The sequence below is a fragment of the Melospiza melodia genome, chromosome 7 (genome assembly GCF_035770615.1).
Source record: "Melospiza melodia melodia isolate bMelMel2 chromosome 7, bMelMel2.pri, whole genome shotgun sequence".
NCBI lineage: Eukaryota > Metazoa > Chordata > Aves > Passeriformes > Passerellidae > Melospiza > Melospiza melodia.
The window spans coordinates 30242801-30264823 of NC_086200.1; the positions used below are offsets into that span (position 1 = coordinate 30242801).

At 47.8% G+C, this 22023-nt stretch overlaps 1 protein-coding gene across 2 annotated transcripts in view; it reads right to left on the minus strand.

Annotated features, from left to right (window-relative positions):
* Positions 1–11140: 11140 nt before the first annotated feature.
* Positions 11141–22023, minus strand: part of KDM4B (lysine demethylase 4B) — a 71359-nt gene continuing 60476 nt past the window's right edge. For both annotated transcript variants that reach the window (XM_063161110.1, XM_063161111.1), the window contains 7 exons: positions 21718–21773; positions 21135–21243; positions 15391–15576; positions 14823–14987; positions 14001–14120; positions 13106–13198; positions 11141–12439 (listed from right to left, as the gene is read on the minus strand). In XM_063161110.1, the coding sequence (XP_063017180.1) occupies positions 12254–12439; positions 13106–13198; positions 14001–14120; positions 14823–14987; positions 15391–15576; positions 21135–21243; positions 21718–21773 (915 nt within the window). In that variant the 3' untranslated portion in view covers positions 11141–12253. The remainder of the gene's footprint in view (positions 12440–13105; positions 13199–14000; positions 14121–14822; positions 14988–15390; positions 15577–21134; positions 21244–21717; positions 21774–22023) is intronic.

Below are 22023 nucleotides of genomic sequence, written 5' to 3' on the forward strand. Positions count from 1 at the left end.
TGTGCTGCAGCCCTGTGTGTGTGGGAGGGCCCCCCAAACCCGTCCTGCTGCTCGACAGGGACACAGAGCAGTTCCTCTCCTCTACTCCTGCTGGAAATAGGCGCCTGTACGAGGCAAATGTGGCAGCAGAAAAGGGAATTTCTCATCTGGGGAGGTTTGGGAAGGTGTCCCTGCCATGGCACTGGTGGCAGAGTTGATCTGGGATCCTTCCCTCCCTTCCACAGCTCCCCCTCTCCTTCCTTACACTGGCACCACCAGCAGCAGCTTGGCTCCAGCTTCAAGAGATGAACAAAAAAATTAATTAACAGGTTCCCAGAGAGCCGTGATCAGCACCAGGTGAGGATGGCACCACCTCCAAAATGCTGTTACTGCGTGTGAGAGGTGGAGGGGAGGGAGCCAGGCACACATCAAACAGCAGCAGCCCAATGGCACAGGAAGAAAGAGACGGGAATAAAACCCAGAAATCTCCGGGTTTGTACCCACGGCTCGTGGCCCTCCAGGCAGTCTGGGAATGGCAGCGAGTTTTGCCTTCATGATCTGGACTCAAAGGGAGATTGTAGCACGAGTGGTTCCAGCCGTGAGACACAGGACAGGCCCCTCAGCAGCCTCTCATCAGGAAAGGGGATTTTTGATGCTCACTTTATGTCACCATTGAAGAGCAGGAAGGAAAAACTGATTATTCTTCTTCTGAGCTCTGTTCCTCAGCCTTCCCTGCACTCCCAGCCCTGCCATTCCCGTCTCTCTGTGCCCATAACCCTCCCCAGCACTGCTCTCCAGGCTCTCATGCTGCTTCCATCCTTTTCTGAGCTGCCACGACCATCCCCCGGGCTGAGATGCAAACCCCTCACGGCGCTGAAATAAATTCCACGAGGAGCACAGGAAGGTGAGTGGCAAAGAGAATTGAACAGCAGCTGGGAGCTGAGCAAATCTTCCAAAAAATCTCAACCAACTCCACAGGCAGCCAGTTAGGAGGAAAATAGAGGATGAAATATTTTCACAGAATCATGGAATATCTTGAATTGGAAGGGACGCTCAGGGATCATCAGGGCAGCCTCTGTCCCTGCACAGACACCCAGCAATCCAATCCTGGGCATCCCTGGGAGTTCCTGGAGCTCTGGCAGCCTTGGCACCATTCCCTGGGACCCTGGCAGTGCCCAGCAAGAGGGAGAATCACATCTGGAATCACACCCCAGTTACAGGGATTAATAAATGGTAAAACAAACGATAAAATAAATGATAACAGAAATTATTCCAGGCTCTGGGGTTGCACCCTGGTGCCCGTCCCAGGTGCAAAGGGCAAATGAAAGAGGAATTCCTGCTCTGAGCTCGCTCTCTGTGGGTTTGCTGTGCCAGAGCTGGCACGGGGCTGACTTTGGTTTTAATTAAACTCCAAGTGATGGCCCATTAATGCCCCTTACAGCAGGGAGGGTGAACGTTCCTTATTGATCCCAGGATTTTTCCCTCTCTCTGTCTCTCTCTCACACCAGCTCCAAATTTCAGCTTTGACAGAGTTTATCAGAGCCGTGAGCAGGGGGGAAGGAGTGAGTAAATAAATCATTACAGGGAATGTTTCACGAGCAGGGCTGCAGACCCACACAGGAGCAGGGTGGAGGCACGGACAGGTCTCACCAGGGATCTCAGAGCCCCCTTTTATTGGAGATGAGCAGGACAGTGAGAGCAGGGCCAAACCCACCCCTGCAGCCCAGCTTTTCCTTTGGGGGTGCCCAGGGCACGGCTCAGTGCCCAGATCCAGGCAGGACCACCCTGACGGGACTCAGAGCTGCCCCAAACCCTGATCCCATCACTGAGGGAATTCTGCTCTTGCTTTGATCAATTCTGCCACCCCTGGCCCTGCCCCAGACCCCCCAGCCCCATCCCAGCGCTGCCCACAGAGCTCAGAGCAGCCAAGGGCTCATCTCCCCCTCACACACCGGGCAGAGCCAGCCTGTGCCCAGCCTGGGTGCCAAATCCCTGAGGGGTTGATTTGCAAAAGCCCCCAGGCCCCTGCACAGCCCTGAACCAAGAGCCCCCAGCCCCCTGCAGCAGAACGAAGGCTTTAGAGCGGCTGTAGCTGTGATTTACATTCCAGAGGAAAAGGAAAAGCTTTTCTTGGTTTACAGAATTACCCAAGTGGCAGAGCAGTTCCCAGGCCAGGAGAAATTCCTCACGTTGCAATATGCTTTAATTATACCGAGAGCAGCAGTAACAGAGCGAGAAATCAATTCCTTCTCCTAAATAAGATGGTTGCAAATTCCAAGCCGGCGAGTGAACAGATGTAGAACTGAAATGGAAAAAGTAAATACCCTCAGAGGTGCTGAGAAAATTGTCTTGCTATTGCTACAAGTTCACCCTGTGCGAAGGGGGTACAGGGAGCCTGCTCCCACATTCCCAGGGAGGAAACCACGAGTTCAGCAATGCCACAATTGTGACAAATCCTGGCTGTGAAGGTGGCCGGGCCCTGGCACAGGGTGCCCAGAGCAGCTGGGGCTGCCCCTGGATCCCTGGAAGTGCCCAAGGCCAGGCTGGGCAGGGTTGGAGCAGCGTGGGACAGTGGGAAGAGTCCCTTTCCCAAAATCCCTGTCCTTGTCCCGTGTTTCTGGTCCCTGTTTCTTGTCCCTGTCCCAATCCCAATCCCAATCCCTGTCCCAATCCCAATCCCTGTTCCAATTCCTGTCCCTGTTTCTGGTCCCTGTTTCTTGTCCCTGTCCCAATCCCAATCCCAATCCCTGTCCCTGTCCCAATCCCAGCTCCTGGCAGGATGGGGTGCCCTGGGGCTGGAGCAGAGCAGCAGTGACCCTGTTGCGTGATAAAGTGTGATAAAGTGTGATAAAGTGTGATAAAGTGTGATAAAGTATAATAATGTGGGATAAAGTGGGATAACCACACTCTCTCCAACCCTTTGGTGCATCCACCATTTAACCTCGCTGGTTTTCCCATTTTTTGCTGACCCCCCACGGGATCCCTGTGCAATCTGCCCCAAATCAAAGCCCCAAATCCTGACCCCTCGGTGCCTTTATCTCCCCAGTCCCCAAATCCCGACCCCTCGGTGCCTTTATCTCCCCAAATCCCGACCCCTCGGTGCCTTTATCTCCCCAGACCCCAAATCCCAAACCCCAAATCCCGACCCCTCGGTGCCTTTATCTCCACAAACCCCAGACCCCAAATCCCGACCCCTCTGTGCCTTTATCTCCCCAAACCCCAAACCCCAAATCCCAAATCCCGACCCCTCGGTGCCTTTATCTCCCCAGACCCCAAACCCCAAATCCCGACCCCTCTGTGCCTTCATCTCCCCAGACCCCAAATCCCAGCTCCCCCCAGGCGTGGGGGCAGGAATTGGGGTTCAGGAGCTGGGGCTGTGCCCACAGGGGGCTCTCAGGGGGCACTCAGGGATGGCAGCCCCAGGTTAATGGGTGACACCAGGGCCTCAGCTGGGGTTTACCGAGGATAATGAACCCCCAGGGGAAAAATGGTGTCCAAATGATTAAAAAAAGTCTCTATATAAAATAAAATTAAACACAGTATAAAATAAAATAAAATAAAATAAAATAAAATAAAATAAAATAAAATAAAATAAAATAAAATAAAATAAAATAAAATAAAATAAAATAAGATAAAATAAATTAATTAAAATAAATGAAAATAAATAAATAAATAAATAAAAACAAATAAATAAAAAAATAAAATAATACAATTTAATTAAAATAAAATAAATTTTAAAAATCGTAACATAAAATGAAAAAAAATAAATAAAATAAAATAAAATAAATAAAATAAAAAAATTTAAAAATTAAATAAAATAAAAAAAAAAAATAAAATAAAAACATAAAAAATAAAATAAAATAAAATAAAATAAAATAAAATAAAATAAAATGGAATTAAATGAATTTAATTAAATTAATTAAATTAATTTAAATTAATTTTTTTGAAATAAAATAAAAATGAAACAAAACAAAATAAAATAATTTAAAGTAAATAAAATAAAATATAATAAATAAAAAAGAGAACAAAATTAAATAAATTAAATTAAAATAAAATGAAATACAATAAAATCAATAAATTAAATAAAATGAATAAAATAAAATAATTTAAATAAAATAAAATAAACTAATAAAATAGAATGAATGAAAATATAAAATAAATTTAAATAATTAAAATAAACAAAATAATAAAATTAAAATTAATTAAAATAAAATAAATAAAATAAAATAATGTAAATAAAATAAAATAAAACAAAATGCAAATGACTGAAATAAACCCACCTTGGCCCTGCAGGTTTGGCCATGGGAGATTTTCAGAGGCTGCGGGGGAGATGCTGGAGCTGCCTCCGAGCTCTTGGACTTGCAGGGGGGGTTATTATTTATTATTTTATTATTTTATTATTTTATATTTTATTATTTTATTATTTTATTATTTTTTATTTTTATTATTTTTTATTTCTGGGTACCCCCTTTTAGCTCCAAATAATTTTTACTGTTGAAACATAAAGATAAACCAAACCAAATTACCATTCCTTCAGGATAAGCAGATTCAAATTGCCGCGTGATTTTTTATCTAAATAATGTTTAAATTTTAAAAAGGGGGAGAAAAACCAATTCCATCTTTGTGTGGAAGATCATAAATCACAAAATTACCGCGGGAACCTCTGTACCAAAAGCAGACTACACAAGTTCTTATCTCATTGCTGTTTAATTAAGAATTATGTTTGAGCATCTTCTTTTTAATTATCACGGAGCCCAGATGACTCCTAATCTCCTTTTTACCCAAAATGAGGGAAGGTGCCGTCCAAAACGGGCCCTAATGAATTTCCAATTTGCTCTTTGGGGAACTTTAATAAAATTCCCTCCGCACAGAAGATGAACGGTGATAAAGTGAATTTCCGAGGAGAACATTTGGTTCCCTTCGGTTGGCACCACAGGAGCTGCAGAGGGGAGGCACAGGGGTCACTCTTTCACTTTTTGGGGGGTTTCACACCTGGTTCTGTGGCTGCACCAAAATAAAATATGAAAATAAAATATGAAAATAAAATATGAAAATAAAATATGAAAATAAAATATGAAAATAAAATATGTCCCTGCTCTGAACATGAGCAGAAACTTCTCCCCACCTGAGGCTTTTCCCACTGTGTCCTGCTGACCCTGTGATCCCAGGTGACAGCACACACACACAGATATTATTTATAAATGTGCACAGATATTTTTTATAAATGTGCACAGATATTATTTAGAAATGTGCACAGATATTTTTTATAAATGTGCACAGATATTATTTATTAATGTGAGGGGTTGTTTAAGCCCAGCACACAGCAAATACCTTCTAATTCAATTGGCTGAATCGACACAGGGAGATTATTAGTTTTCAGTAAGATTTGATTCAATTAATTAGCCTGAAAATATCAGCACAGCCAGGCGAGCAAAGAAAAACAGAGATAAATCCCTGCCACGGCACTGCTTCATCTTTTAAAGGCAATTAACTCTTAGTTATTAGCTTTTAATTAGGGAATAATAATGACACCATTAATACAGTTTATTACACTTGTCAGCAGACAGCTGTTCCGAGCAGGCCCCGTTATCAGATCTCGGCTTTTGGCTGCTCCTCGCAGGGAGGGGGCAGAGCTGGGGGGCTTGGGCTGGATCCCCCTGCCAGGGGAGGGAGGGGGCAGAGAGGGATGGGGCAGAAAAGGATGGAGCAGAGCAGAGAAGGATGGAGCAGAATAGGATGGAGCAGAGCAGAAAAGGATGGAGAAGAGGAGGATGGAGCAGAAAAGGAGGGAGCAGAGCAGGATGGAGCAGAACAGAGAAGGATGGAGCAGAGAGGGATGGAGCAGAGAGGGATGGAGCAGAGCAGGGATGGAGCAGAGGAGGATGGAGCAGAAAAGGATGGAACAGAGCAGGATGGAGCAGAGCACAGCAGGACAGAGCAGAGTAGAAAAGGATGGAGAAGAGGAGGATGGAGAAGAAAAGGATGGAGCAGAGAGGGATGGAGCAGAGAAGGATGGAGCAGAGAAGGATGGAGCAGAGCAGAATAGGATGGAGCAGAGCAGGATGGAGCAGAGCAGGATGGAGCAGAGAAGGATGGAGCAGAGAAGGATGGAGCAGAGAAGGATGGAGCAGAGCAGGATGGAGCAGAGAAGGATGGAGCAGAGAAGGATGGAGCAGAGCAGAGCAGGATGGAGCAGAGCAGAGAGGGATGGAGCAGAGCAGGACGGAGCAGAGAAGGATGGAGCAGAGCAGGATGGAGAAGAGGAGGATGGAGCAGAATAGGATGGAGCAGAGAAGGATGGAGCAGAGAAGGATGGAGCAGAGAAGGATGGAGCAGAGCAGGATGGAGAAGAGGAGGATGGAGCAGAGAAGGATGGAGCAGAGAAGGATGGAGCAGAGCAGGATGGAGCAGAGAAGGATGGAGAAGAGGAGGATGGAGCAGAGCAGAGCAGGATGGAGCAGAGCAGACCTTCCCTCCCCGCCAGGCTCCAGAGAAGCTCCAGGGCTGCTCTCAGGGCTCCTCCCTCTCCTGGCTCTGCCTCTGCCTCTGTCCTGGAGCCCCCTGAGCCTTTCCTGGGTTTGGGGGGACACTGGGGCTGTGCCAAAGGTGCTTCCACACCTCAGCTCACAACATCGCCAAAAAAATCCCCCGGTTTATTTTAATTCTTCTCTTTGGATGTGCTGAGCAGAGCAGGGCAGAGCTGATTTGGAAACAAAGTTTTAAAAAATAATTAAAGAAATTAAAGAAAACCTTAAAGAAATTCACACTTGGAAGAATTCTGCCCATTCCCAATCTCATGCCAGGCCCATGTCCCTGTGTGCCAAGGGCGCCAGGAACACCTTGGAATTCTCTTTCTTTTTGCCCCAAATTTATTGTGGAACTTCAAATCCTGCTGTAAGAGCAACAGCCACGACCTTGGCAGTGGCCAAATGCCTCAAGTTTTCATTTCTGTGTCTGCTGAGTCACCAAAATAAAATCTCCAGAGGCCAGTGATTACACAGCAAACCACATTTCCCATTATTTTTCCCATTATCTTGTTTCACTGTGTTCTAGCAAAGACTGGAAACCATTTCCAGGGCACAAGCCTGACTTCACTGTGGTTTTTTATTCCTTTATCACACAGGAATTAATCTTACCCCAAATTATGCACGCAGGATGCTCCAACACCACAGAAACACAATGCCATAAATTTCCCCGATCTACTCTGGAGTTAATAAATCACCAAAATAAATGTGAAATATTCTGGTGGGTTCCACCACCTTGGTTTTAATTTGTTTTCCTTGCTCTGGACTGGAGGGAGCCCCAAGGGAAACACCAGGAGCTCCTTGAACTGCTCGTGGAAGGAATTCTCTGAATTTTCTTCCTCCTCTCCCAACACAGATCCTGAGGAAAGAAAGGAACAGGGAGAAGGAACAAAGGAGCTGGGAGAGCCCTTTTGCAATTTTCTGCAGGAAAGCAGAGCTGTTACACTGAAAGCAAAGTTGTACAAAAGGGAAAATTTCCCCCACTGAGCACTGACATGAAAATAGGGAAGAGGAGGAGGAGGAGGATGGCAGGAGAATAAGCAGATTACGACAATGGACCTGGGAAGGGTGGCACAGAGAGGGTGCAATGCAGGGGGAGGAAAAGGGGAAAGGGAGGGGGAAAGGGAAAAGGGGAAAGTGGAAAGGGAACAGGGAAAAGGAAAAGGGGAAAGGGAAAAGGGAAAAGGGAAAGGGGAAAGGGAAAGGGAAAGGGAAAGGGGAAAAGGGAAAAAGGAAATGGGAAATGGGAAAAGGGAAAAGAGAACAGGGAAAAGGAAAAGGGGAAAGGGAAAAGGGAAAGGGGAAAGAGAAAGGGAAAGGGGAAAAGGGAAAAAGGAAATGGGAAATGGGAAAAGGGGAAAGGGAAAAGGGAAAAGGGAAAGGGAAAGAGAAAGGGAAAGGGGAAAAGGGAAAAAGGAAATGGGAAATGGGAAATGGGAAAAGGGAAAAGAGAACAGGGGAAAGGGGAAAAGGGGAAGGGAAAAAGGGGAAGGGGAAAAAGGGGAAAGGGGAAAGGGAAAAAGGGAACAGGGGAAAGGGAAAAAGGAAAATGGAAAGGGGGAAAGGTGAAAGGGAAAAGGGGGAAAAGGGGAAAAGGGAACTGAGAAAGGGGGAAAGGGAAAAGGGGAAAGAGAACAGGGAAAGGGGAAACGGGAGAAGGGACCTTCCCCTGTCCCAGGTGCCCCAATCCCTGCCCAGCCTGGCCTTGGGCATTCCAGGGACCAGGGGCAGCCCCAGCTGTGCCAGGGCAGAGCTCCACCAGCTCTGTGCCACCTGCAGGTGCTTCACACCTGGGTCTGAGCACCATCACCTGGAGGCAGAAAAAACCTGAGGACATCTCTCACTTCTGAGAAAAACTGCAGGGAAATTTATTTGGACAAAATGGACCAAGCCCTTGATTTGGGACTATCACAGAAGTGAGAGGAACTGCAGCGTTTAACAAGCAGCCAATTGTCTCTAAGCTGAATTAGTGAAAAATGTGATGATAAATTGTTCCTGGAGCCCAGAGCCGCCCCTGAGCTCAGGGATCTCGCTCTGTTGTGCTCAGGCAGATTTTTCCCCTTCGTGCTGACAAAAATCTCACACTAATCACCCAAGCCAGGCCACAAAGCTCCTGGATTGCAGCGTTAATTCCATGTTCCAGCTGAATCCCAGATTAACCAGGCACACCACAGAGGCTCTGAGCTCCTCAGGTGACAGAGAGAAGGAAACCTCAGCTCTGAGCAGAGCAAACCACACTTGCACCAGAGCCCTTCTCCCTCCTCGCGCCTTCTCCACAGAGAAAAACTGCCCAGGGGCTTTTCTGCACCTGAACCAGCTCAAATTCATCTCTTTGGCCAGGCAGATGAATCCCTGCAGCAGCATCCTGGCCTGCATCAGGGGGAACTGACCGTTCACCCCTGATCAAACACAATTTGCTGCATTTTCCAGAGATGGCTCAGTTAAATGAAGCAGATGAGCAGAGGATCTGGCCATTTCTTTATTTTTAAACCCCGATCTGGGGCACAGGGGAGGGGATCACTCCTGTTTCACAGACAGGCTGGCTCGTTTGCTAGGGGATATTAGCAGCTGGCATCTGAAATGGCAAGGCTGGGCTGGAGAGGTTGAGCCGAAGTGAACTGGGCTGAAACAGAGCCAAAATCCTGTTTGTTCCACAGGAAAAGTGGTTAAACTGTGGTCACTGTGCAATTCCAAACAGTATTGCACAAGTGACCTTTACATTTCCCCTGTTGGAAACCAAAAATTTAATCGTTTTGCTGCTTTCATGCAGAATAAATAACTCCAGTGATTTTTCTATTGGTGAGCAAGTAACCCAAGGACTTCTCCTCTTCTGCTACCAAAGCTGCCAAATAATTCTGTGTCAAACAGCTCCAGCTCATTTGAGTCTCAGGATTGTGCCAAAATTGCCTTTTTTTGTGTGCCTGTGCCAGCACAGTCGTTCTTGGGAACAAGAGATGACCTGAAAGCTCTGGATGGGGAATTAAAGGTGTTTAAATGGAGTTTCAGGGAGATGCTGTTTGAGGAGGTTCAACAACCTCCTGCTGCACAGGATTTCAAACTTAGAAATGAAGAGACTTCAACCCCCCAAAAAGTGTCATTCTGAAATGCTCAACAGCTTTTAATTCATTTTGAACCTAGAGGCAGAGAAAAAAAAAATAGGCAAAAAATACATCACAGCCTTAATCTAGGGGGAGAAAGGAAAAAAAAAAATCGTTATTTTTATAGCACATAATCAGACACAAATATATTTCACTGGAGGAAGGGGTAGGAATGTGCATTTCCTATTTCCTTTTCAATAGGCTGCCCTGAATCTGCACAAATCATTCCTAAACCAAAGTGAGGGATTTAAAAATCAACGAAAAGAGAGAAAAGCCTTGCACCAAGGAAGGGCATTCAACAGTTCCAGGTTCATGTTTTAACATAACTCTGAGTATGGGGCGAGGGGACACATTGGTGTTTTTACAATAATAAATAGCATTTGGGAAAGGTACTACACATGGACACAGCTACTGCAGGACTCGAGCATGCAGAGGAAATTCCCCGTCGCTCACAACCCCTCATCCCATCCCACCCTTCCCTCCCACCTCCAAAAAAATTCCTCTGCTGGTTAAATTTCTCTTGCAATTGTTTTAAATATTTCTCTCGTGGCCTGGCAACATCCTTAGTCTTTTATACAGCAAGTTTTCTATTTAATCACATTTCACCCGACAGGAGACAGCTCTGTGGGAGGAACAACCCAGGCTCGGGAGAAACCTTGCCAATTTTTAAACTTTTATTAGTCTCAGTTTGGTTTTATTCGTGGAGACATCTACTGAAAACGTCAGAAACTCAGGAATAAAGGAACCCAAAAGCAGAACCCTGTTTGCAGGCACAGGAAAAGGACCCGTAGCAGAGGCAGGAGAAAGGATGGGACCTCCAATCCTCAAGGGAGAACAAAACCAACGTAAAAAAGGAATTAAATTGCTTTATTCTATCTCCACTCTTTCACTAGGACAGTTTAATACCCATGGAGTCTCTTAAGATGCTAATCTACCATCTGCTGGCCCACAAATCCTTCCCACTTATTCCCTTAAAGATCCAGCCAGAGCTTTGCTTAACAGCCTCTCCCCAGAACAACGACCACCTCGCAAAGGGGGCTTAAAAATAATAATCAAAACCAGAATATTGTCTCTCTCCATCCAGCAATTTCAGGGAATTAAGTGGAAGAGATTGCAGCGCAGCATTCCAGGCTGCTGGCTGGGCTGTGCAGGGAGGGCAGGCTCTGGGTGCCCTCAGCTCTGCTCTCCCCCTGCACCCGAACCTTCCCAGCTCACAAAGCACGGCCTCCTCCTCTCCTCTGAGCTGCCCCAGCTCCTCAAAGGGAAGGGAAGATTTTAAGATTTTCCAGTGGCTCCAGCAGGGTTTGGAGCGGGCTCTTTGCCAAGCTCCACATCAGCTCTTCAGCCCCAGGGAATTCCGAAGGTCCGGGTGGGAGCTGCCCCTCAACGCTGCAGGGCTGGGCTCTGCCTTTGGTGCTCCTTCAATCCTCAGAGAGCTGAGTCCAGTCAAGGCAGGGCTTTTTGCACTCCTCTTCCCCAGGAGGAACTCACAGGAGGCTCAGTCTTTGCTTAAGGAAAGGATGTCACGACAATCAGATGTTTGAGGAATTTCTTCTTTAATAGGATAAAAGAAAAACATACAAACACCTCCCAAGCTTCTGTCATGGAATGATTCTCACACTGTAAGGAGCACAACTCAAAAAAAAAAAATAAAATAAAATTAAAAAATAAAGAGACAAAGGAAAGAGAAAGGAGAAGTGCTAAGGGAGAAGTGCTGCCAGGGAGCCTCTGGCTCGTGGGGAGCTAACACAAGCAGCAACAGAACACTTGCCAAACCAGGGTGGCACACTGGAACTCAAAGCCATGCTGATCCTGAACTAGAAAGCAACTGTGATGGCAAAGATGGGGAAGGAAGGCAAGAGGCATGACCCAAACCTGGCCACTTCTTCCCTAAGCCCCTCCCTGGGGACGTGGCAGCGATGCCAACATCCATGCCAGGGCGTGCAGAGAGCCCATGGCACAAACACCCCAGCGTGAACACTGCTTCCCCACCTTCCCCAGCTCACAGAGATAGTGTTTCTTTACAAAAGAAGAACCCAGAACATTCCAGGACATCTGCTCTTGCTCTCCCTCTCCCCGCTGTAACATCAGTCACAATTCATCTGGGGGTGAGGGGGGAGGATTTAATTTATTTTCTGTTTTAAAGCCATAATCTAGAAAAATGTTTTGTGGAAACTTTCATTTTCCTATTTTTGCTTGCTTTTTTTTTTTAATAATGCTCATTCATAGAAAACTTCACAAAGGTGACGTCTATGTACAGAAAACACGATTCCAAAGGCTGCTTCAGTAGTCAATGTAATAGCACCTTGAAAGACAAAAGTTTGACAGATCTGAAAAAGTCATTTTGTTAAATTTTAACCCTTTCCTCATAAAAAAAAGAACCAGTCACAAAGCTCCATCTGTAGAAACTCTTCCAAAGTTTCCATGTGAAAAGCTGAAGGGTTTCCAAGCTCCCCAGCTCTTGGTCAGCAACTCCTGGCAAGGTCGAGGTAGCAGCCAGACAGGGATTTCCTGCAGTCCAAACCAAGAGGAGATGAAAGAAATTCACAGCAGGCTATTGCACAGGGCTGGTCTTCCACGCCACAGTTTCCTATTTATTTTTTTTTCCACTAACTCAAAAAGGGTTAACTGAATATTCTGGATGAATCCCGGTTAAAACATGTTGCTCTGAGTCCCAGGCTGGTACTGTGTCTGCAACAGGCTCTCCATGAAGGCCAGGTAATCTGGGGTTTGTCCATATTCCTCAGGATTCCTGGCATTCCCCAGCCGGGGACGCTTGGCTGCTCTCACTTCATCTCCTGAAAACACATCTTCCTGAGGGGCCCCGGTGCTGAGGGACTGCAGGAGACACAAAACAGCCATCAGGGCACAGCAGGAGCACGGGGAGACACCCACAGCCCCCCTGGGCTGGGAACACCCACCGGCCCCACCACCGGGTTAAATGAAATGGCTTTAAAGGGTCTGAAAACACCCAGTAAGGCTGGAATTAAAAAAAAAAAAAAGCTATGAAATAAATCCCTCATCTTTTCTAGGCTCACTAATTCCACTGTATGCACTTAAAGACAGCCTGGTCTTGTAGATGAAGAGATTTATAGGTAAGAGCCACACTCTAAATCTCCAGTTTGGTGAGGAAAGGGGGTTTGGTCCCACGGAGATGATCAGTTCTCCAGAAAGGCCTGAGCTGCAGCCCAGCTCACCTCACCCTTGGACAGGATGACTCCACATAACTGAATTCATATGGTGTAAAATGATCTGAACATAATCTTTTAACCAGAGAAAATAAAGCTCTGAGCTGAACACGTGCAAGGGGAAATCATTTCTGTGCCTCTCAAGCATCCATGGCCAGGATTTCTTCCACCCTGTGTATTTTGGGAATGACAAGCACTTTTACAGCCACAGAAACTGGAGGCTGCATTCACCTAATGTTCTAAAAAACACATGAAGAAAATGTGCAGGGGTTCTGCAAGCTGCAGCTGGTTTATTGTTTGCTATTTTGGTACCCACCAGGCGAGACTTGACTCTCTTGGGAAGCTCTTCCTCCAAGGTATAAATATCCCCACGCTTCACCATTAGCTGAGAGCCATCCTCAAACTCCACCTGCAGGGAGGCAGAAGGTGAACTCAGAGCCACATCTGAGCAGCCCATTGCCCAGCAGGAAGCACCAGGGGCCAGCTCCCATGGGTGTCTCTGTGGAATGAGCACTCCCAAGCTCTGGGGAGGATGCTGAGCCCAAAAAGTGCTGCTTTCAATGCTGTCCAGGCACCTCTGTCTTATCCAAGTAGATTCATTCAGTGCTCCATGGATCCCAAAATATCTGTGCTCCAGCTGGCCCAGCACCTCACATTTCTACTGATTTTTGATTCATATCCTGAAAAAAGCAGCTTTTCACTTATGATAAAATCAGCCCTCTATTCAGGCCAATATGGTAATAAGAATTTCTTTCATCTTAAACAAAGCATTTTAACAGGTCACAAGGAAACAACTGCAGCTACTAAAGTACATTTGTATTTCAACCAGCAGAAATAGTCAGGCAGGTACAAAAAACTCCTCCCATGAAAGCCGTTTTGCTAAGCACTGATTATATCATGAATTATGCATCAGATGTTCCAGGGATGTTTATTCATGGAAACGTGCACAGCAAAATGTTAAAACTATTAAAAGTTTTTAAGGGATTCTTATTTCCTTTGCCCAAGACTTTAATACACTTTTCTGCATAAAGCAGAAGCACACAGGGCACAGTTTAATAGGGGTGTCAAGTTCAGGCTGGACAAACTCAGAGGGAATAAATCATCTGCTCCCAAATCCTCCTGCTGCTCTGCCCAGCTCCAGCCACCCATCCCTGCTGCAGGCTCAGCTCTCCCATCCTGGAGCACACCCCAGGGCTGCCTCTGCCACTCACCTGGTAAATCTGACTGATCTGGGCTGCAATGAACTTGGCCTTGTAGATGATCCCATCCGTCCACTGCAGCTGCACCAGCTCCCCCTCGGGAGGGGGCCCCATCTGGATGCAGTCCCTGCTCTGAGGACAGAGAGAGAGGGGTCAGAGACACAGCTCCAGCAGAGCTCAGGAGCCAGAGGTGTGCTAAAATCACATGCTAATGAGCAATAGGATGTATTTCTGCACTTGTGATTAATTGTGGGCATCTCAAACAAAACCAGCCTGAGAGAGCAGCAACCGACTCCGGCAGCTCCTTCAGCTGCCAGCACCCAGCTCATGGACATTTCTCATTACAAATCCCACAGCATCACATCTCCTGTATCTCAAAAACAAGCAGGGCAACTCAGTGAATCAGTGGCACAATCAGGAAGGCAATGCATGAGCTGACAAATCAGCCTCTTCTAGACATTCCCTCTATTAAGTGAATTCCCTGTTTTGAACCAGAAGTGCTTACGAACAATCTGCTTCCCCCATGAATCACACTTGTCAGTTGAAAAATAAGATTATTCAACCACAAAACAAATAGGATGAAATTTAGAACAAACACTGCTTTCTGTGAAGTCATCTGCATTCAGCAAGATCACATCTTTGTAAAGCAACCAAAAAATAAATGAGATAATGTCAGAAACAAGCTCTGTCATGAAGAGCGGGATGAGATTTTCTAGGCGAGCAGCAACTTAAAAATTAAAATGAAAAAAGTTAAGATTTGCTTTGCTGTTCCAGCCCAAGGCACAGCTCAGTTTGCAGTGCCTGTGCCACAGCAGAGCCCCAGAGCTGCCTTACAATGATGCTCTCGGGGTAAACGTTGTCGCTGTAGGAGCCGTCGTCGAAGTTGACCTCGTAGAAGGTCTGGGTGCTGGTGCCGATGACCCTGCAGCGATAGTAGAGCCCGTTCCTGTTCTTGGTGATCACTGTCTGCCCCAGGGCCACCTCCCTGCGGAACGGGACCTGCAGGGACACAGCAACGGCTGCCAGACACAGCTGCAAAAGCTGCCACCAAAATTCCACGGAATCACAGGATGGTTTGGGTGGGAAGGACCCGAAATCCCACCCAGTGCCACCCCTGCCATGGCAGGGACACCTCCCACACTCCCAGGTGCTCCAAGCCCTGTCCAGCCTGGCTTTGGGCACTGCCAGGGATGCACCCTGTGCCACTGTTCCACCCTCTTCACAGCCAGGAATTCCTTCCCAGCATCCCATCCAAACCAGCCCTCTTGCAGATTAAAGCCATCCCCAACAATGGCTTCCTGGACAATCCTTCTGCATTAAAAACACAAAACATTTTGAGCAAAAAAACAGAAGCCAAAAACCCAACAAAACCCCAAATCCCTCAGCCCAGCCCAACACCTACGTTCTGGTTTGCTGCTTTGTGCTTGAAGCAGGTGATGGACACCACGTAGGGCCAGTCGTCGGGCTCCATGGGCACGCCGGCCGCGTGCGCGCACGTCACGTGGAAGGACGTGGAGCAGTGCTCGTAGGAGCATTGCACGCAGGCCCCAGACACCTTCTTCATCCTCTTCCTGCAGTACACGCACCTCTGCAAGGGAACACAGCTGGAGTTACACCCAGCTCTGCAAGGGACACAGCTGGAGTCACCTCTGTAAGGGACACAGCTCGAGTCACCCCTCTGCAAGGGAGCACAGCTGGAGTTACACCCAGCTCTGCAAGGGACACAGCTGGAGTCACCCCTCTGCAAGGGAACACAGCTGGAGTCACCTCTGCAGGGGAGCACAGCTGGAGTCACCTCTGCAAGGGACACAGCTGGAGTCACCTCTGCAGGGGAGCACAGTTGGAATCACACGCAGCTCTGCAGGGGAGCACAGCTGGAGTTACACCCAGCTCTGCAAGGGAACACAGCTGGAGTCACCCCTCTGCAAGGGAACACAGCTCGAGTCACCCCTCTGCAAGGGAGCACAGCTGGAGTCACCCCTCTGCAAGGGAACACAGCTGGAGTCACCTCTGCAGGGGAGCACAGCTGGAATCACACGCAGCTCTGCAAGGAACACAGCTGGAGTTACACCCAGCTCTGCAAGGAACACAGCTGGAGTCACGTCTGCAAGGGAACACAGCTGGAGTCACCTCTGCAAGGGAACACAACTGGAGTCACCTCTGCAAGGGACACAGCTGGAGTCACTCCTTTGCAGGGGAGCACAGCTGGAGTCACCTCTGCAGGGGAACACAGCTGGAGTCACCCCTCTGCAAGGGAGCACAGCTGGAGTCACCCCTCTGCAAGGGAGCACAGCTGGAGTCACAGCCAGCCCAGCAGGGGAGCACAGCTGGAGTCACCTCTGCAGGGGAGCACAGCTGGAATCACACGCAGCTCTGCAGGGGAGCACAGCTGGAGTTACACCCAGCTCTGCAAGGGAGCACAGCTGGAGTCACGTCTGCAAGGGACACAGCTGGAGTCACCCCTTTGCAGGGGAGCACAGCTGGAGTCACCTCTGCAGGGGAACACAGCTGGGGTCACCCCTCTGCAAGGGAGCACAGCTGGGGTCACAGCCAGCCCTGCAGGGGAACGTACCCAGAGCTCAGATCTCCCAAGAAGCAGAACCTGGAGCCCTGCAGAGCCCCCACAGCCCCCACAGGAGGTGGCACGTGGCACAGAGCCCGTGGCTGCAGTGCCACAGCTGCAGTGCCACAGCTGCAGTGCCAGGACTGTCTGGGTGCACCCACTCAGGATCTCCCCAAGCCAACATCCAGCAGAATTGTCGTTCCCTGCCTCACCACTCCCGTGGCCGTGCCAGCACCTCCAGTCACTCAGCCCTGCAGAGCCACACTGGGCACAGACAGACTGGGCTGGGCAAACACCCACCAGTGGCACTGCTGCACCCTCATCCTCCTCACACAAACACTGCACCTACACCTCATTAACTCCAACAGCAGCTGGATGCTCTCAGGTGCACTGCTGGAAAATAACATTTCCATTTTTCTGAAGGAACAGAGCACAGTAACTGGGTGGCAATTTGCTCGATTATATTTAATGGGACATTGTATTGATCAGATCTCATGGAATATAAAATCATATAATGGAACAAAAATACTGTGTGTTTATTTCAGATGCATAAGCATATCAAGCATAAATATTTTATTGGCATCCATGTCAGATGAGCCACTGTAGATAATTCAGTCAGTTTTGCAAACAAAAGAAATAAAAACATTGTACGAAAAATACCCAGAATTATCAGGGAAAAAGTCTGAAATCTCAGAGACATTTTCACACTCATTTTCTGCAAAGCAGATCCAGTTATGAGGGAAATCGATGTAAGATGTGGGACTGCTTTAAAAAGAAATTACATTTTCTCAAAGCTAAAAATCCTGAGCCTGATGGCACTGACAGCGAGCAGGAGCTGTAGTGGGAACAAGACAAATTTCCTGACTCCCTATAACAGCACCAATTCTTGTCTCCAGCCCCTCGGAAATACAGAAAAGGAGATTTTGGGAATCCCAATCTAAAAAATGGATTCTTGCATAATGTTTCCAGGGATCCATTTGGAAACACCACTCAGTTTTTAACATTTCCAGAAATCTGTCACTGATCAGCAAATCCCAGAATGGTTTGGGCTGAAAGGACCTTAAAGCTCATCCCAATCATCCAGCCCCATCCAGCCTGGCCTTGGACACTTCCAGGGGTGGGGCAGCTTCTTTACCTTATCTGAGGCTGGCACAAGGCAAATCAGGGCAAAATTAATACCAGACACATGAGACAAATGTGCCTTTCATGATTAAAATGAACAAAAGGTGTCCCTGACCATGGCAGGGGGTGGAACTCCAAAACCCCCAAGGTCCATCCAACCCAAACCATTCTGGGATTCCTTCTCCAGGAACAATTCTCTTCCTTGAAAGCAAAAGATGCCAAAGAACAGGAGATTTGTTCTTCCTTATTCCTGTGCAACACCCCCTCCCCGGCTGGGCTCTGCCCCACATTTCTATGAAATAAGTCCCATGAATTAACTGAAGGCAGTTTGTTTACACCAAAGATTAATTTGGCCTTTTTACACAAACGAACAAAAGCCAGGAAATTCAAAGCCAGAGCCTGAGTGCTGCCAGAACGTGGGTTTAGCCTTTAATAAGCTGAGCCTTTATCACTCTGCAAACCATGTTCCAGAGCTGATAAGCAGCAGGAAAGTGCCCAGCAGGCCTGAGGGGAGTCAATGGCACCGATGCCATTATTAACCTGTCAATATCCCCCCGTCCCAGCAGCTGCTGACACACAGGGGGCTCAGGGAGCATTAACCCGGCCAGGGCAGGAATCTGCCCCTCCTGATGCCAACAGGGCTCTGCCAAGCCGGGATTAGCACACACCCTGTGCCCACACAAACTCCCCGTGACAGCAAAGGGATGTTCAGAGCAAATATGATCAAAAGATAAATGTGAGTGACAGTGAGCCTGATGTGTAAGGAGTGATGGGGGAAGTGACAATTCTTGGCTGTGAGGGTGGCAAAACACTGGCACAGGGTGCCCACAGCAGCTGTGGCTGCCCCTGGATCCCTGGAATATCCAAGGCCAGGTTGGACAGGGCTGGGAGCAGTTCTGGGATAGTGGAAGGGGACCCTGACATGGCAGGGGTGGCACTGGGTGGGATTTAAGGCCCCTTCCAACCCAAACCAGTCTGGGATCTATGAAAATGCAGATCTGGAAGTGTGGGAGATGGGATGGACAGAAACACCAGTGCCAAGTGCTGTGGGAAAGCTGCACAAGGAGATTTAAAAGCATTTGCTGTGGGAGGGAAAAGAGTCCAAAGCACAGGAGAGAAATCTTCTAAATAAATGCACACCAGAGTCAGGTCACTGCTGAGAGTAAGAAATGGGCTGTCTGCTGCATGATGAACACTGCAATTCATTTACTCCACTGAGGAATGACAGCTAATTATTCCAAATTTCCACGTCATAAATAATTTACGTGCACAGGCCTGTAATGTGCCATCAATCTGGGAGCAGGAAACTGCAGTTCTGGAAATGGTGCCATACCCACAAATGGACTGAAATTCTGTGCTTGGTCCATGCTCAGAGAACAGGATATTCCTATCACCAGATCACTGCCACTCCCTGGCACCTCAGCCCTCATCACAGGAACTCAAAACAATAAAAACATATTAAAAAATCAAATTATAACCATGGATAACCCCTACCCCCTCTCTCCTCCACCACCCTCATCTATTTACATCAACTATCCTCACATCATTCCTTCTCTCCTTTTCCAGCTTTTCCAGCCACAAAGGTCATCTTCCCAATTTTATCAAGTACTGCACCAAGTCCATCATTGCCAAAGTCAGGAGCTCCAATGCCATGACCTTTTAGTCTCCCTCAGTTTATCTTCCTAACTGCAGCTGCTCACCCCCAAAGCTCCTCCAGTGACTCCCCACGTGCTCCAGGAATTACCTGCAAATTCCCATGAAGAATCCTAAACCTCCTCACCATGGCTCATGAGTCTCTGCACACAATCTTATCCAATTTACACTCTCTCTGTACCCCACAGCACCACTGCCTCTGTATTCTGCCATCCAAATTAATTGTTTAATCCTTACCTAATTGAAAACTCTAAAACTTTCCAAGTGAAGGGCTTAAAGCCAGGCTTTGACATTTGAGCTACAAGCCAGGCTCTGGCTAACAGCAGCACAAGGAATATGTGCCTGTAAATTCCAACACTGGCCTGTGTAAGTCAAGGCACTTCAAGTAAAAATTCTCCAGGTTCCCTGAGAAAGGAAGAAAACACGAGGTGCAAATGGAATACAACAGAAGAAATCAAACAAAATTTCTTTCCAGAGCTCCAGCAGCATTTGGACAACACTCTCAGGGTGGATTGCTGGGGTGTCTGTGCAGGGCCAGGAGCTGGACTGATGGCCTTTGGGGACCTCCCAGTTCAGGATATTCTGGGATTCTGTGAAACTTTGCAGCTTTAACTGAGGAATGAATGAGAAATGGGTGCAGTGGGTCCATGCAAAGGCTCTGGCAGGCACAGGCTCTGCTCTGGACCACAGCAAAGCAGCAGAGTCAGACACACACAGACACTGCCCTGGCTCTGCAGCACTGCCAGGCAGCCAGGGAAGGGTTAAAGAATTAAGTCATGTTTCCTTGTGAGGCTCCATTAAGCAATACAAGTGAGTGTTGTGTAAAAGGATTTTAAGTTCAGCGTTACAAGTGCTGGTAATGAAGAGGATGCACGTTGGAAGTGTCAGCTGATCCATAAAGAGCCACGGCTGCAAGATTTATCACCCTGGCACTGCGCTGCCCCATCACTCCTGCTGAATAATGAATGCTTTTTACATTCACATTTGTGTACAAAACCCATTTGCACAACAGAGAAATAACTCTGGAAGCAGGGATAGGTTCCTCCTAATCTCTCACCCGGGCTGGCTGCACTAAGTAGCAGCTCTGTTAACGAATCCATCAGCACTAGCCCATCTATCACTGCTCCAGCACCTTCCCCATCCCACACTGTGTCACCCAGCTGACTTCTGTACCAAAAAAAGCAGCAAAAGCACAATTTATTTTGCAATAACACACTATAGTGATGGAGCATTAACTAACATTAAGATAAATTGCTCTGAGCTAATGAATCGTCCATTACTAATCCCTCGGATGAGGCCACACAGCTAAATAACAACTTGGAGCTGGGCTTGTATTAAAATCCTTGCAGTCTTGCCTTGCAGTCAGGGTCACAGAAATGTTTATCCATTTCTACAAGAGATTTCTTGATAGAAAGAGAGAAATGTTGTAAGGAAAGGTGAATTAGAGATGAACAATTCAGCTTCTCTCTAGTCTCCGTGTCCCTCTGCACTCCTGCTGTGCAGCACTTGCAGTAAATGGAGCTTTTAGGCACTTTACACCTGACTGCAGGTGGGAAGGAGTCCCAAGCTCTGCCCAGGGTACAGCACACTCCCAGAGAGTAAAGGCACATCTGGAAATCAGAGCTGCTTGTGTGTCAAAGCACTGACAGGGCTCAGCAGACACAAATGCAGCTTTTGTTTGGAAATGAGAGCGCGATCGCCTCCAATCCCAGCTGCCTCACGAACCCACACAATGATTTTCTGTCTGGTTACAGCTTTTCCCTTTGGCTCCTGCTCCCAACCACTGTCCCCAGGAAAAGGACACCCACCAGCTTCCACCTCTGCTCGGGGATGGCGCTGATGTCCACAGGATGACGCTCGATGACATTGAGGAAACGCGCCTCGGGGACAGCGATGGCACAGATCACATGGACCCACCTGGGGAGCAGAGAGAAGACACAAATCAGGGCCTGCCATCATCTCAATGAAATGCTCAGGAGGGCAGTTAACATTTCCCTGCCTCTCTCAGCATCGAGGCACATTTCCAGGGGTTGGCAGCCGTAGCAATGTTCCCAATTGACTGTTAATCAGGGTGGCACAAGGTAAATGTCTCTGGAACAACAGAGATCAACCTTCCCCTACACCTGATATTGCACAATGCTAAACATTCTCTGAGAAGACTTTTCTCTGAGAAACAGCCACATTCAGCAGGAGTTCAGGAGCTCTGCTGTCAGGCAGCCTGGTGCAGTGTAGGGCAGCACAGTCCCCTGGGCTCATTCTGCCAAGTCAGCGAGGAGCAGTTCCCTCCAGAACCCCAAAATTTGCTGCTACACTGAGCACTAAGACCAAATTCACAAGACAAGGAGATCAGGTGCAGCATGGACGGACAACACCCTCAGAACCAGCACTCACCGGCCATCAGTGGTCATCTGGAGAGCTCCTCCCCTGAGATTGCACAGGCAACATTCCTGTGGGAACACAACTCCTTCAGAATGGGCCCAAAAGCTCTGCCAGGCTCTCCATCCTCCCCAGAAAGTGCCCACACCCCACCTGGGATGTCAAAGGCAATGTGAATCCTCCCCCACTGTGTGTGTGTGGAGCAGTGGATGGGTGATGCCAGCGGTGCCAGGGGTGCTGTGCCAGCCCTTAGCACTGCCCATCTCCCATGTGAGATGTCAAAGGCAATGTGAATCCTCCCCCCTGTGTGTGGGGCAGTGA